The sequence below is a fragment of the Tamandua tetradactyla genome, chromosome 7, assembly GCF_023851605.1.
Source record: "Tamandua tetradactyla isolate mTamTet1 chromosome 7, mTamTet1.pri, whole genome shotgun sequence".
Taxonomy (NCBI): domain Eukaryota; kingdom Metazoa; phylum Chordata; class Mammalia; order Pilosa; family Myrmecophagidae; genus Tamandua; species Tamandua tetradactyla.
Genome location: NC_135333.1, coordinates 145,277,271 through 145,290,427, shown reverse-complemented (window position 1 = coordinate 145,290,427; position 13,157 = coordinate 145,277,271). Strand labels below are relative to the sequence as shown.

The following is a 13,157-nucleotide window of genomic DNA, read 5'->3' as shown; positions in this document are numbered from 1 at the left end:
GTGTGAGTCTCTGCTGCTGGCAAATTGGGCACTCAGCAGTGGCTGTAGCCAGGTCAGCCTTGGTGAGTGAAAGTCCATGTTGCTGAGCCCATGCATAACCTCCATCCCTACCACCATGACCACTTTGTTTATGAGCCCATTGGGCAATGACAGGAGTTTCTGGGGAAAGAGGCTGACTGGTATCCACAGACCAGGTCAACATATCCACTTGATTATTAAAACCTTCCTCTGCTGAAGTCAACCTCTGGTGCGCATTCACATGGGACGCAAATATGGTCATATTTTTAGCCCATGCTAAAGGTCTGTCCACATACCTCCTCCCCAGACCTCTTTGTCACCAATTTTCCAATTATGGTCTTTCCAAGTCCCTGACCATCCAGCCAAACCATTAGCAACAGCCCATGAGTCAGTATACAAATGCACCTCTGGCCAGTTCTCCTTCCAAGTAAAATGAACAACCAGGTGCACAGCTTGAAGTTTTGCCCACTGGGAGGATTTCCCCTCACCACTGTCCTTCAAGGAAGGGATTGTAGTGCTGCAGCTGTCCACTTTTGGGTGCATATCTTGCTGAACCATCTGTAAACCAGGCCCAAGTTTTCTCTTCCTCAGTCAATTCACTGTAAGGAACTCATCAAGAGGCCACAGCTCTGGTTGGGGAAAGAGAAGGTAATATGGCAGGAGTGGAGACCATAGGTGTATTAGTTAGGGTTCTCTAGAGAAACAGAATCAACAGGGAACACTCACAAATATGAAATTTATAAAAGTGTCTCACATGACTACGGAAATGCAGAGTCCAAAATCCACAGGGCAGGCTGTGAAGCCGACAATTCTGATGGAATGTCTGGACAGACTCCACAGGAGAGGCTCACCAGCTGAAGCAGGAAGAAGAGCCTGTCTCTTCTGAATCCTCCTTGGCAGGCTTCCAGAGTTTAGATTAAGCATCACTCATTGCAGAAGACACTCCCCTTTGGTTGATTACAAATGGAATCAGCTGTGGATGCAGCTGACATAATCATGATTTAATTCTATGAAATGTCCTCTTCGCAATAGACAGGCCAGCACTTGCCCAACTAGACAAACAGATGCCACCACTTGGCCAAGTTGACACAAGAACCTGACCACGACAATGTGCATTTGGGCCACTTCCTCATGTAACTTACTTATGCCTTCAGGAACTGCTCTGGCCCTATCTTGTATATACCATTTCCATTTTACAATAGAGCGCTGCTGTGCACACCCAACTTTATGGTTTGGTGGGTCAGACAACACCTCGCTAATGATAGGCAACTCAGGTCTCATGGTAACTTGGTGGCCCATGGTTAAGCGTTCAGTCTCTACTAAGGCCCAGTAGCAGGCCAAAAGCTGTTTGTCAAAAGAAGAGTAGTTATCTGCAGCAGATGGTAAGGCTTTGCTCTAAAATCCTAAGGGTCTGCATTGTGATTCTTCTATAGGGGCCTGCCAATGGCTCCAGACAGCATCTCTGTTTGCCACTGACACTTCCAGTACCATTGGATCTGCTGGATCATATGGTCCAAGTGGCAGAGCAGCTTGTACAGCAGCCTGGACCTGTCACAGAACCTCCTCTTGTTCAGGTCCCTACTCAAAATTAGCAGCTTTTCTGGTCACTCAATAAATGGGTCAGAGTAGCACACCCAAATGAGGAATATGTTGTCACCAAAATCCAAAGAGATCCACTAGGCATTGTGCCTCTTTGGTCGTAGGAGGGACCAGATGCAGCAACTTATCCTTCACCTTAGAAGGGATATCTCAACATGCCCCACACCACTGGACACCTAGAAATTTCACTGAGAAAGGCCCTGTATTTTTGTTGGATTTATCTCATATTCTCTGACATGCAAATACCTCACCAGTAAGTCTAGAGTAGTTGCTACTTCTTGTTCATTAGGTTCAGTCAACCTGATAACATCAATATAATGGAACAGTGTGATGTCTTGTGGGAGGGAGAAATGATCAAGGTCCCTGCAAACAAGATTATGACATAGGTCTGGAGAGTTGATACACCCCTGAGGTAGGACAGTGAAAGTATATTGCTGACCTTGCCAGCTGAAAGCAAACTGTTTCTGGTGGTCCTTACTAACAGCTATTGAGGAAAAAGCATTTGCCAGATCAATAGCTGCATACCAGGTACCAGGGGATGTACTGATTTGCTCAAGCAATGATACTACATCTGGAACAGCACTGCAATTGGAGTTACCATATGGTTGAGCTTACGATAATCCACTGTCATTCTCCAAGACCCATCTGTTTTCTGCACAGGCCAAATAGGAGAGTTGAATGGGATTGTGGTGGGAGTCACCACCCCTGCATCCTTTAAGTCCTTCAGATTGGCAGTAATCTCTGCAATCCCTCCATGAATCTGGTATTGTTTCTGATTACTATTTTGCTAGGTATTATGTGTTGAATAAGTAAAGGCTATAATTATTAATTCTCTTCTGTTCATTTCCATGTGGTGATTTCAGTCTGAATCTAAACTTTATAATGGCTCAGAGAAGGACAGTTCAGCTTCAAGCAAGCTCACAAAAAAAGAATCACTTAAGGTTGGTTTCTACAGTTATTTCTGTACTGTAATTAACATGGTACTTTTCACATGCTTTTTTTTTTTTTTTTTTTTTTTTTAAAGGAAAGACAGAGAGAAGGAAGGAAGGATAGAAGGAAGGAAGGAAGGAAGAAAGGGAAACATCTTTTAAACATTTTCTTGTTTTATTGTATTCTGTTTCTCCGTTTTTGGTACATGGGCTGGGGCCGGGAATCGAACCGAGGTCCTCCGGCATAGCAGGCAAGCACTTTGCCCGCTGAGCCACCGCGGCCCGCCTTCACATGCTTTTGAAAGTAGAGAATAAAGGAGTAATTATCCATCGTACTCTAAGAAGCTATTACTTTCCTAAAGGAAAAAAAAAAAAATAGCAGAAAGTCAAACAGCCACACAGAAAAAATAAGTCTGCTTGATGATGGCCCTAGGGCTTCCAGGCTTCCACAGTCCAGGGCTTAGGACTTGATATTTCTGCACGTCTCAAGTTAGGCGCATCAGAACATGTTGTGGAATACCCATTGAGAAGCTCTAGAGCCCAGATACAGAGTTTGCTAACAGCTAGGTCCATGGGCTGAATTTGGCTCACAGGTAGGTACATTTTATTTGGCTTATACAATGTTAAAAATTCAAACCAACAATTAAAAATTCAAATTTCCAATTTCTGTTAAAAATTATGTAGTATCAGACCTGCTTTCCTGAATGGCCACAGAACCTGGAGCTTATTAAACACCTGCTTTCTAATTCTGGTTCCTCTATAACCTGTTTTACCTATTTGTGTACTGTGTCTGGGTCCTGTATGTATTTGTAGTTGCAGTCCCATATTAAATCTACTGTTAATCCAGATATGCATATTAATAAAGACCAAAAGTCTAAAATGTTCTGCCTGTAGAATTATCAAAATTGCATTGCTATGTTTATTATAGGTTCTTTACCATTAAATGCAACTTTTCTGGTGGAAGATTTTGTGTTGGAGTTTAAAAAAGACTGTAGTCACTGATAAATTATATCACTACTCTTCCCCCATCCAAATAGCAACAAAGTACTAATTGGGTTGCATGAATCCAGGCAGGCCATGGTGGCTCACTGGCAGAGTTCTTGCCTGCCATGCCAGAGACCAGGGTTCAGTTCCTGGTACCTGCCCATGTTAAAAAAAAAAAAAAAAAAAAAAGGATTGCATTAATCCACTGCTGCTTTCCCAAACTTTCTCAGAAGTAGCTTACTTATGAAAATAAACTCTGACAACATGTTCAATAAATTATTTCCACTGTTGTAGTTTCTTAATTATCTATATTTTACTTTTAGTATCAGGAGAGAGCAAAACTGCCAATTGTAAATAAGTACAGCATTGCTTGTAATATGAAAAAACTAGTAGATTCCATCAATATGAGAATATGTTAAGAAAAATTATAGACACACTATACCATGGTGGTTACAAGCATAGATTTTGGAGCCAGTCTGCCTCTGTTTGAATCCTCCCTCCACAATTACTATTGTGTGATCTAGGCAAGTTACTATCTGTGCCTCAGTTATTCATCTATAAAATAAGAATAATAATAGTCCTACCTCACAAGGTTATCGTGAGAATTAAATAAGGTAATATATATAAAATGCTTAGAACAATGACTGATAGACAGTATGTACTCAGTAAGTATTAGCTCATGCTATTTTGTATATACTAGTGAAAAGAAAGAGGTAAACATGGAAAACTTGTACAAAAAATGTTGACTGAAAAAACTTTTTTTTGTACTTAAGAGAAAACATGAAATTATATATTTCTATAGGTCGTGTACATGAATACGTATGTATAGAAAAGGTCAGAAATGATGTTTTCCAGATGTCTAACAGTGGTTAGTTCTAGGAATTGGAATATAATGGAATGTACAAAGTCAGCTTTCAACTTTATTTTTACCATTTGAAATCTTTACCACAGATACTATATTCATGTATTATTGTATGATTAAAAATAGGTAAAATTCTTTTAAAAGATAACTGAGAACTGGACTAGTGATCAGAAAGACTACATTCTAACTTTAATTCTGGAAAATTCCTTCCAGCTCTACCCAAAACTATAGTTCTTTTATCCTAAGATGCTACAATTCTAAAAAGGCTTAGAATTTTCTATCTTAATATGTCTAGACCTAAAAAATAAGGGGGAAAGGCCCATTTCTATTGTTTTAAATTTTTTAATTATTTCTATAAAATAGGTGCAAAAGAAAAATTACCGAGAGGAAAAGAAAAGAGCCACAAAGGAGTTACTCAGCACAATCACAGATCCTTCTGTTATTGTTATGGCTGATTGGTTGAAGGTCAGTTTGTATTGAATTTTGAATTCAAATTGCTGGATGTTTACCTACTGGAACAGGAAAGCCCAGGGTGTACCTAAAGCCCACAACGCAAAAGTCAACTCCTATGACAACTGTTTTTCACTGGCAGAGAAACTATTAATTGTATCCCAGAGGTTGTACATTACAATCTTAATGGGGAAGAGGAACCTTAATGTCTCACTTTACAATAGCATCAAATAGGTATATCAGGTTTTTTTTTTAAGTTTGATTTGTGAGGCATTATGTTGTCAAATAATGCTGTAAAAAAATTTTGCTTTCTACTCGAATTATCTTTTAGTATTATCATAGACTTAATATATGAATTGTTGAGTTGAGAAGAAACAAAGTTAATATAAATGTTATCATTTGAAAACCACTTATTTTCAGACAGATGTACATATTGCTGTTTCTATACCTTATTCTTTTACCTCTGATTATTTTCACTTATTTTTATTTTTATTTCCTTTTCTCTCATCCCAATCACTTTTCTCTTTCTCATTCTTATTTGAAGGATAGTTGGCAGGAATCTTTCTGTCTTAGAATGCCAACTTTAAAAGTGATCTTGTAAGACCCTGACTCCCAGAAAGCTTTAGTACATGACATACAGCTATGAATTACCACAGCCCTGAAGATTTACCACTTTCCCCATTTGATAAAGCTTACAACCTAATAGGCCAAAGGAGATCTGCATTGAAGTTCTTTGACTAAAAAGACAGTCTGGTGATAGTTTCTTGGCCATTCAAGTAATCTTAGAGACTTCTTCATTCTTACACAAAAAAACATCTCACTTACTTTGGCTCTATTTAAAAATCTGTTAGTTCTGCAACTCACTTGGGTTTTTCAGAACTAAACCTTCCCTTGTCTTTAAACATTTAGTTTCCCCAACATATGTCTCTGACACATACCCTAGCTAACTTTCTAAACCTTATTCTCATTCTGGTAATTCACTCCCCATTTTCTGTCCCATTTTCAAGATCCAGAACATTATCTCAAATAAGATAACCCTCTTCCTTTTCACTTCTCTTGTCTTTCCTTCTCTTGTATATACATGTAACTTTTTCTTAAGCATTTCTTCTCTTCAACCTGATTGCAAACACCTCTTTTTAAAATTTTTCTTTGTTTCTGTGGTATGGCTACTTTTGTGGTAAGGGGGCTCTGTATTTATTTCATAGTTCATCTATGAGAGAACAGATGTTTTACAGTAAATAAAAGAGAATAACTACTGCTTTTTAATCTAAATATTATTTTAACTTCTTTTTCAGTAGTGTGAATTCAGTGATTTATATAGAAACTATTTTAATGGATTACAGAAGTAGAAATTGACAGAAAAAACTAGCTATAAACCAGTTATTGACATAACCTTAGGATAATGAATATTTTATGAGAGGAAAGAGAGATCTCATGAAACTTGTATTCTAAAACTTCCCCCAAGAAGTTTATGTGGCACTGTTCATAATTACTTAGAACAAAGTAATCTAGGAAAGCTAATTTTAGGGGCTAGGAAGGAGGAGGTTCTTGCCTGTTCCTAACATTTATCAACTATTTAGGGAATGCCTTGCCCTAAGAGTTACTTCTGGAGGATCTCTGTTGTTGCTCAGATGTGGCCTCAGTCTCTCTAAGCACATCTCTGCAAGTGAAATCATTGCCCTCCCGGCTATGTGGGACTTGACATCCAGGGGTGAAAGTCTCCCTGGCAACGTGGAAGATGACTCCCAGGGATGAATCCAGACCTGGTCCCATGGGATCAACAATTCCATCCTTATCAAATGGGTTAAAAGAAGTGTAATTAATAGAATATCAGTGGCAGAAAGAGTTCAAATAGAGTCGAGAGACTACTTTGGAGGTTGCTCTTATGCAAGCTTCAGGTAGACCTTGCTACCTATAATAACCTACCAACCCCCAACCAGGACCATTCCAGCCAATCCTAAAGAACATGTAGGGCAAGTTATAAGATTCCACAAGGGTTCCAGGCACTAGAGTAACTTGCCATAAATCTACAACCTCCAGATGGGTAGCTGGTCCAGATAAGTCCTGAAACCTAGCCCCACCTCTCCAGAACATCAGATAGTTCCATCTCCCTACACCATATTAGTGACAAACCCTTCCGATATCAAAAAGTTAGAATTGCCATAGCCCAAACAACCCCAGTGAGAGGTATGGAAAGATCAAAGGTGATGGTGAAATTATACATAGAAGAAAGGATTTAACAAATGAATATGAATTCTGAATCATTACATTGATATCTCTTTTAGTCTCCAATATTTTAGAGCAGCTAGAAGTAAAAACCTAAAATTGTGAAATTGTAACCCATGTCAAAGTCTGATGTATGTTCTACGACTAATTGTGGTGCTGTGCTTTGAAATCTATAGCTTTTTTGTATATATGTTATTGTTCACAAAAAAAAAAAGAAGGAAAAAAAGTCAATTGTGATGATAAAAAAGAATTTAAGCCCTCTAGCCTCCTATATTCTGGAGCACCTAGAAGGAAAAATTTGAGAGGATGGTATGGTAGCCCATGACAAACTCTGGGCTCTATCCTATAACCACTTTTTGAAGAGTACTTTGAAAACTATTGCTTTTTTATTTCTTTGCTTTGTATATATGTTATACTATACAATAAAAAAAATTAAAAAAGAATATTTAAGAAATGCCTAGTGTGGGTCAAGCACTGTTTTCAGCACTGTTGATGCAGTGGTAGCAGAAAAAAAGTAAAAGGTAGGATAATCACATACTCTATGACAGCTTTGATAGATGCTATGAAGAATTAAATCTTGGTACTATGAGAGGATATTTTAATGCACTAACCTGGTTCAGGAAGATGGGGAAAGCTATTTTACTTATTAAATTATTTTAAAACTGTTGGCCAATCTCCCACTAGAATTTAAGATCTTCGGGGAAAGAGCCATGTCATAGTCATCTTTATTTGCAATGCTTGCCATTTGGTAGCTATTTTAAAAATATCTGTTGAATTTAAATTGTACATTTTATGGAAAATTTTAAATTAAAATAATTTGCTATTATTTGGTTTATATGTCATGGAACAAAATTGAATACCAAATTTTTATTTCTTGAATAAACTTATCTTCTGTAGATCCGTGGTACTCTAAAGAGCTGGACCAAGTTGTGGTGTGTTTTGAAACCTGGGGTACTACTGATCTATAAAACCCAAAAAAATGGTCAATGGGTAGGAACAGTCCTGCTGAATGCCTGTGAAATCATTGAGCGTCCATCAAAAAAGGATGGCTTTTGTTTCAAACTGTTTCATCCTTTGGAACAGTCTATTTGGGCAGTGAAGGTAAGTAAGCACTTGTTATAGAGGCAACAGGTAAGGATGACAATTCATTAGTATGACTGAGATAAAAAAAATCAATGCATCTGATGATTGCTGCCCTCTACCAAGATTTCTAAATTTGCTTCTCTTTTCAAAAGAACATTATTGTTCTTTCTATCTCTACCACAATGAAATGTCCACCAAAAGATTTTGTTTCCCTTGAAGGTCTGGCTTAAAAATTTTCTGCAAGAAATGTTCCCCAAATTTGTATTATGCTTTATTTTCTCTTTTGTCCTTGGGGATTCAGTATGTATTATGTTGCTTAGAATTTGTGATTACTAACTTTGCTTTGTAACATTATATTATCTTTACTATGAATGCTTTCTCTTTATCAAAATTGTAAGATCCCCTAGAATAGAAAATGCCACTTATTTTGGGGGTCTTTCCTGTAGTGATATAAATTTTTAATGCGAAGCCTTATAAGCAGCAGCAGTCCTATTTTCTCTTAAAAGAGAAGCAGCTGTCTTTAAAAATGGAGCGCTAATGTTTTCATGACTAAAAAGCATTGATGTTATTAGTCTTATAAAAGCAAAAACTTAGGCAGAAAAATAGGAATGCCTTATTTGTTTAATTACCAAGGAATTCTGGGTCTAGTTTAAGTTTTTTCAAAATGATAATTGCTTCAGTTTCTCTTTATTCAAGTGTAACAGTTATTCCTCCTTTAAGCTACCTAAATCAGATTTGGACTAACTAAAAGCAGTTTCACCTTTTTTTTTTCTTGCATTGCATGATTAAGTCACATACATTCACATAATAAAAGACCTGGAATGTTTACCTTTATTTCTGTAGTTTGGAATTATAGTAGAAGTAAATTACTGATTACAGAATGAATTCTATTCTGGGATTAGTTGCTTCCCACAGGGGAAAGAGTTTAGCAGAGAGAAACTCTAAAATTTACTTATCACATGATTCTCATGCAAAAATGACTTTCAAAATCTTTTATGTATAGCATGATTTTTTTTCTACTTTTAGGAACTGTAAGAATTATAATGCATTTTTAAATCATTAAAATATTTTTGACGTGTCAAGTTTATTCAATTTTAAAATACTGGAGAAAAGGAAGGGAAATTTATGCAACTGTATTAACATCAGAATATTTCCTACTTGCACAACCTACTTAGGATGTTGTTTAAACATTTTCAAAGTCACTTTCTGAGATTAAGAAATAATAATACTTATGAGTTCTTACTATGTGTCAAATAAGTTGTGAATATTTCACATGAATCTTTTGTTCAATCCTTATACCTTTGAGGAGGACACTTTTATCCCCCATTATACAGATAAAGAGATTGAGACATAAAAAGATTACTTATGTAATATTTCTTGTAGGGAGCAAGGATTAGAGCCCAAGGAGTCTAACTCCAGATCCTATTATATACTGGTTTTAGAAACTGGCCTTTAAAAGGATTAAAGACATATCATTTTTATCTACTTTTTCATTTTATATTTGCATCTTTACTTTGACTACGCTTCTTAAAATCCATTTTATTCTTTGATCTGATAACCTTAAAGAACTCTTTCAAAACTGCTAAAAAAAAAAAGTCCCTTTTCTATCAAAATTTGACTGTAAATTCAGTCCTCAGATTTTCTTTCCAAATGAGGCTAGTCCACCCAGATTTGATGTTCATAATACTAATTATTTTAGAGTTATTGGTGCTATATACTTCTAAAACAAGTAGTCTCAGCCAAGAATAACAGCAACAAAAGTCCTTTTCCATTCCTGTTTCTGGAAAAGCAAAACTAACATTTGTAGTTGGTCTTTAAAAACAAGTATATCTTTGATTCCCAGTGCCTGCCTATGCAAAAAAAAAAAAAACCTAGTGTATCATTGACTATAAATTGGAAAAGTTTATTTTTTCAGATCCAATCAAAATTCATTTCTCTTTTTCTTATAAATTATAACTGTATTTCCAGCTGTTTGTGTTAGACTTTTAGAAATTTAGTATTTCTTATTTAGTCATATGTGTGGGGTGGAAATTCTCTGTTAAATTAAAATTTATTCTAGCATGGTAAATTTCAGGTTCTCTTTAATATGTGAACAATATATGGAGATAATATTTAATTGACAATTATCAGTTCAGTGTTCTATTGAGGAGGTATATTTGAAAGAAGGGGAAAACTCTGTAACACCTAATACTTTTTCAAGAATGATAAAATTAGATTGAAACCTTTAATCTTTATTAGCTTGCTTGTTTTTAGATTATAATCATAATTAAATCAGATTATTATAAATAATAATGAATACCATAAAGTTAATGTCTCATAATACTGTGTATCATTTATTTTGTTAATTTTACTATTAAGGGTCCGAAAGGTGAAGCAGTTGGATCCATCACTCAGCCTTTACCTAGCAGTTACTTGATTATCCGAGCTACTTCAGAGTCAGATGGTAAATACAGCTTTTGATTGATTGGATTTTGGTCCTCATTTTTAAAGGTTTATCCTTCAGGAAGTCTGTCTTTAGTATGGCATTGGTAGCAGAAGCATTCTAGTTATAAACTGCTTAGAACATTAACTGTATCATTAAGTTGGTAGGCAAACAGAAGAATGATTGAAAGGAAGCATTGTATAATTGACTGATGGGAGTTAGCAGTTTGTGGTTTTCTCTGTCCTCCACTGACATATTAACAGATTTTGACTGGGTTAGTGTTCTCTGTGTTAACCCATTGTTTTATTTTTTTAAATATACATCAATACTATTTATATATTAATGTTTAGGAGACACACATAGCTGTATTTTTTTATTTTTTACATAAGAAGACATCAGGTATAAATGCTTTTATTCTGTATCTGAAAGCCTAATTCCTGAGGCAAATATGGAAAAAACAAACCATAATAAAATAAATAAATATGGAAAAACAAAAAAATAATAAAAATTATTATGAAGACAAGATAACATCACAATCTAAATATTTAATTAATGGATTTTTTACTCACTTTTATGTTTCATAGTTTAGATTAGCTTAGCCTAAGGAATCTTATAACTTTCTAAAGTTTACCTTTACCAAATGATTCTTTTTTTGGGGTGGGGGGTACGGCTGTACGGTGTGAGACAGATGATTCTTTGATTCTTTTTAAAACTCAAATATCACAAGCATAAGCTTTTGGTATGAAATTGTTTAACTTGACTGATATTTCCATCAAACTTTGAAACATATATAATTTTATAGCAACTAACATTTTTCTCCCAATGCAGATCTAATTTTAACTAAAAAAAAATAAAGTTATTAATATTTCAGTTAACTAATATGGCAGTTAATGAGAATAATTGAACAAGCATTTCCCTGATCTTAAAGTTTTTTATGTATGTAAATAAAATGGATATTAAACCTGGAGATAGACCTCCTATCAACAATGAAATATTATTTCATATAATTTGTTTATAGTAGAAGCATACTCCCCTAGTATACCTCAGGTACCTTTTTTGTACCTTCAACTTATGCCACATGTTAATGTTCTAAAGCATTAAAGTAAATTTGTTTTATGCTAGGAATATTTTCTGATGTATTCTATATGCTGCTCCTGTATCAGTGCTTTCTAGATGCTTTGTTTCTAATAGACATTTTTAAAGCTGAAAGATTGCATTAAGAAATCCTAGCAAACTTATCTTAAATCTATTATAATATAAATGAGAAATGAGCTCTTTAGCTTCTTTTTATATCTGTTAATAATTCCAAGAAAGAATTTTCCCAAGTGGCTTAACATTATTTCTACATGAGATTTTAAAATAAACACCTAATTGGATGAGATTTAGTTCAAAAGAAAGACATTTATGTTCAAATTAGCTTTTTTGTTGCATGTTTCTCAAAGAAATGAATATTATGTTTAAAGCTAACAGTGCTAAATTAGGATAGATGCTGGTTTTTATAGTTTCTTAAATTACACTGTTGATGAATCTATGTTCTTCTAGGTAGGTGCTGGATGGATGCTTTGGAGTTGGCTTTAAAATGTTCTAGTCTTCTTAAACGTACAATGATCAGGGAAGGAAAAGAACATGACCCGAGCATTTCATCGGAGAACACACATGTGACTTTGTATGGCTTATTACGTGCTAACAATCTCCATGGTGGTGACAATTTCCAGTAAGTAGATATCACCACTAATTTGCTAATTATTTTAGAGAGCATGTTGTTCTTTAAGTTGGTTGGCAGGCCTAGAATTTAGTAGTATATCTAATATTGAAATTTGCCCATCATCTTCCCATGATATGGCATGAGGCCTGGTTTAAATTTTATTTAGTTGCTATGATCAGGTCTAAAAATGTTTTTTCTTGATTCCAGCCTAACTTACTTGTTCTTTTCCAAATACACCCATGCTTACTATCTACCATAACTTTCAACATGGTCTTTCTTTCTTCTAAAATGATTTCTATTCCTCCCTGCTTTTTTCTCCTGTCATAATCCTATATGTGTTTCAAGATCAATTTTAAATATTACATCAAATATGAAACCTTTTCTGTCTAATAACGATGAGATGTAATTTGTCTATTGCTATTCTACAGCACTTTTTTAAAAATCATAGAATTCTCCTATTATAATTTAAATGTTTAGAGAGTTGCATTTTTGTATTCTTTTTGTGATTTTATCTCCTGAAATATCCATTGTAACTGACACTAAGAAAAAACATTTTTCCAGGAAAACTGGGCAGCAGTGAGAACACTTTAAGCTCAGATCTCTTAGTCTTTTGAAAGAAGAACATTAGACTTTCTTTTTTCTTTCCCTTTCCCAGCCCTAAACTCTACTCTGCAACTGCTTATTCCCATTAGCATTGAAGTTACTCTCATCAAGACTACCTAGCTACTCTCCTCTTCTCCATTTAACAGTTTTCTTGTGTCCTTTGCTTGATTTTTTAAAACTCTGTTTTTTCAAAAAATCTCCATTACCTGACCCTTTATGTACTTTCATTGCAGATCTACAATCTGGAGATTTATCTTAATCCCAAGTACCTAGGGC

At 35.2% G+C, this 13,157-nt stretch overlaps 1 protein-coding gene and 1 long non-coding RNA gene across 13 annotated transcripts in view; one reads left to right on the top strand and one right to left on the bottom strand.

The window, feature by feature from the left end:
• OSBPL8 (oxysterol binding protein like 8) overlaps nt 1–13,157 on the top strand; it is a 271,517-nt gene that overhangs the window by 204,022 nt on the left and 54,338 nt on the right. For all 12 annotated transcript variants that reach the window (XM_077111486.1, XM_077111485.1, XM_077111484.1 and 9 more), the window contains 5 exons: nt 2,481–2,558; nt 4,756–4,857; nt 7,966–8,169; nt 10,510–10,594; nt 12,116–12,287. In XM_077111486.1, the coding sequence (XP_076967601.1) occupies nt 2,481–2,558; nt 4,756–4,857; nt 7,966–8,169; nt 10,510–10,594; nt 12,116–12,287 (641 nt within the window). The remainder of the gene's footprint in view (nt 1–2,480; nt 2,559–4,755; nt 4,858–7,965; nt 8,170–10,509; nt 10,595–12,115; nt 12,288–13,157) is intronic.
• The window catches only part of LOC143642731 (uncharacterized), a 37,267-nt gene that overhangs the window by 19,761 nt on the left and 4,349 nt on the right, over nt 1–13,157 (bottom strand). The gene's annotated exons all lie outside the window — the stretch shown is intronic.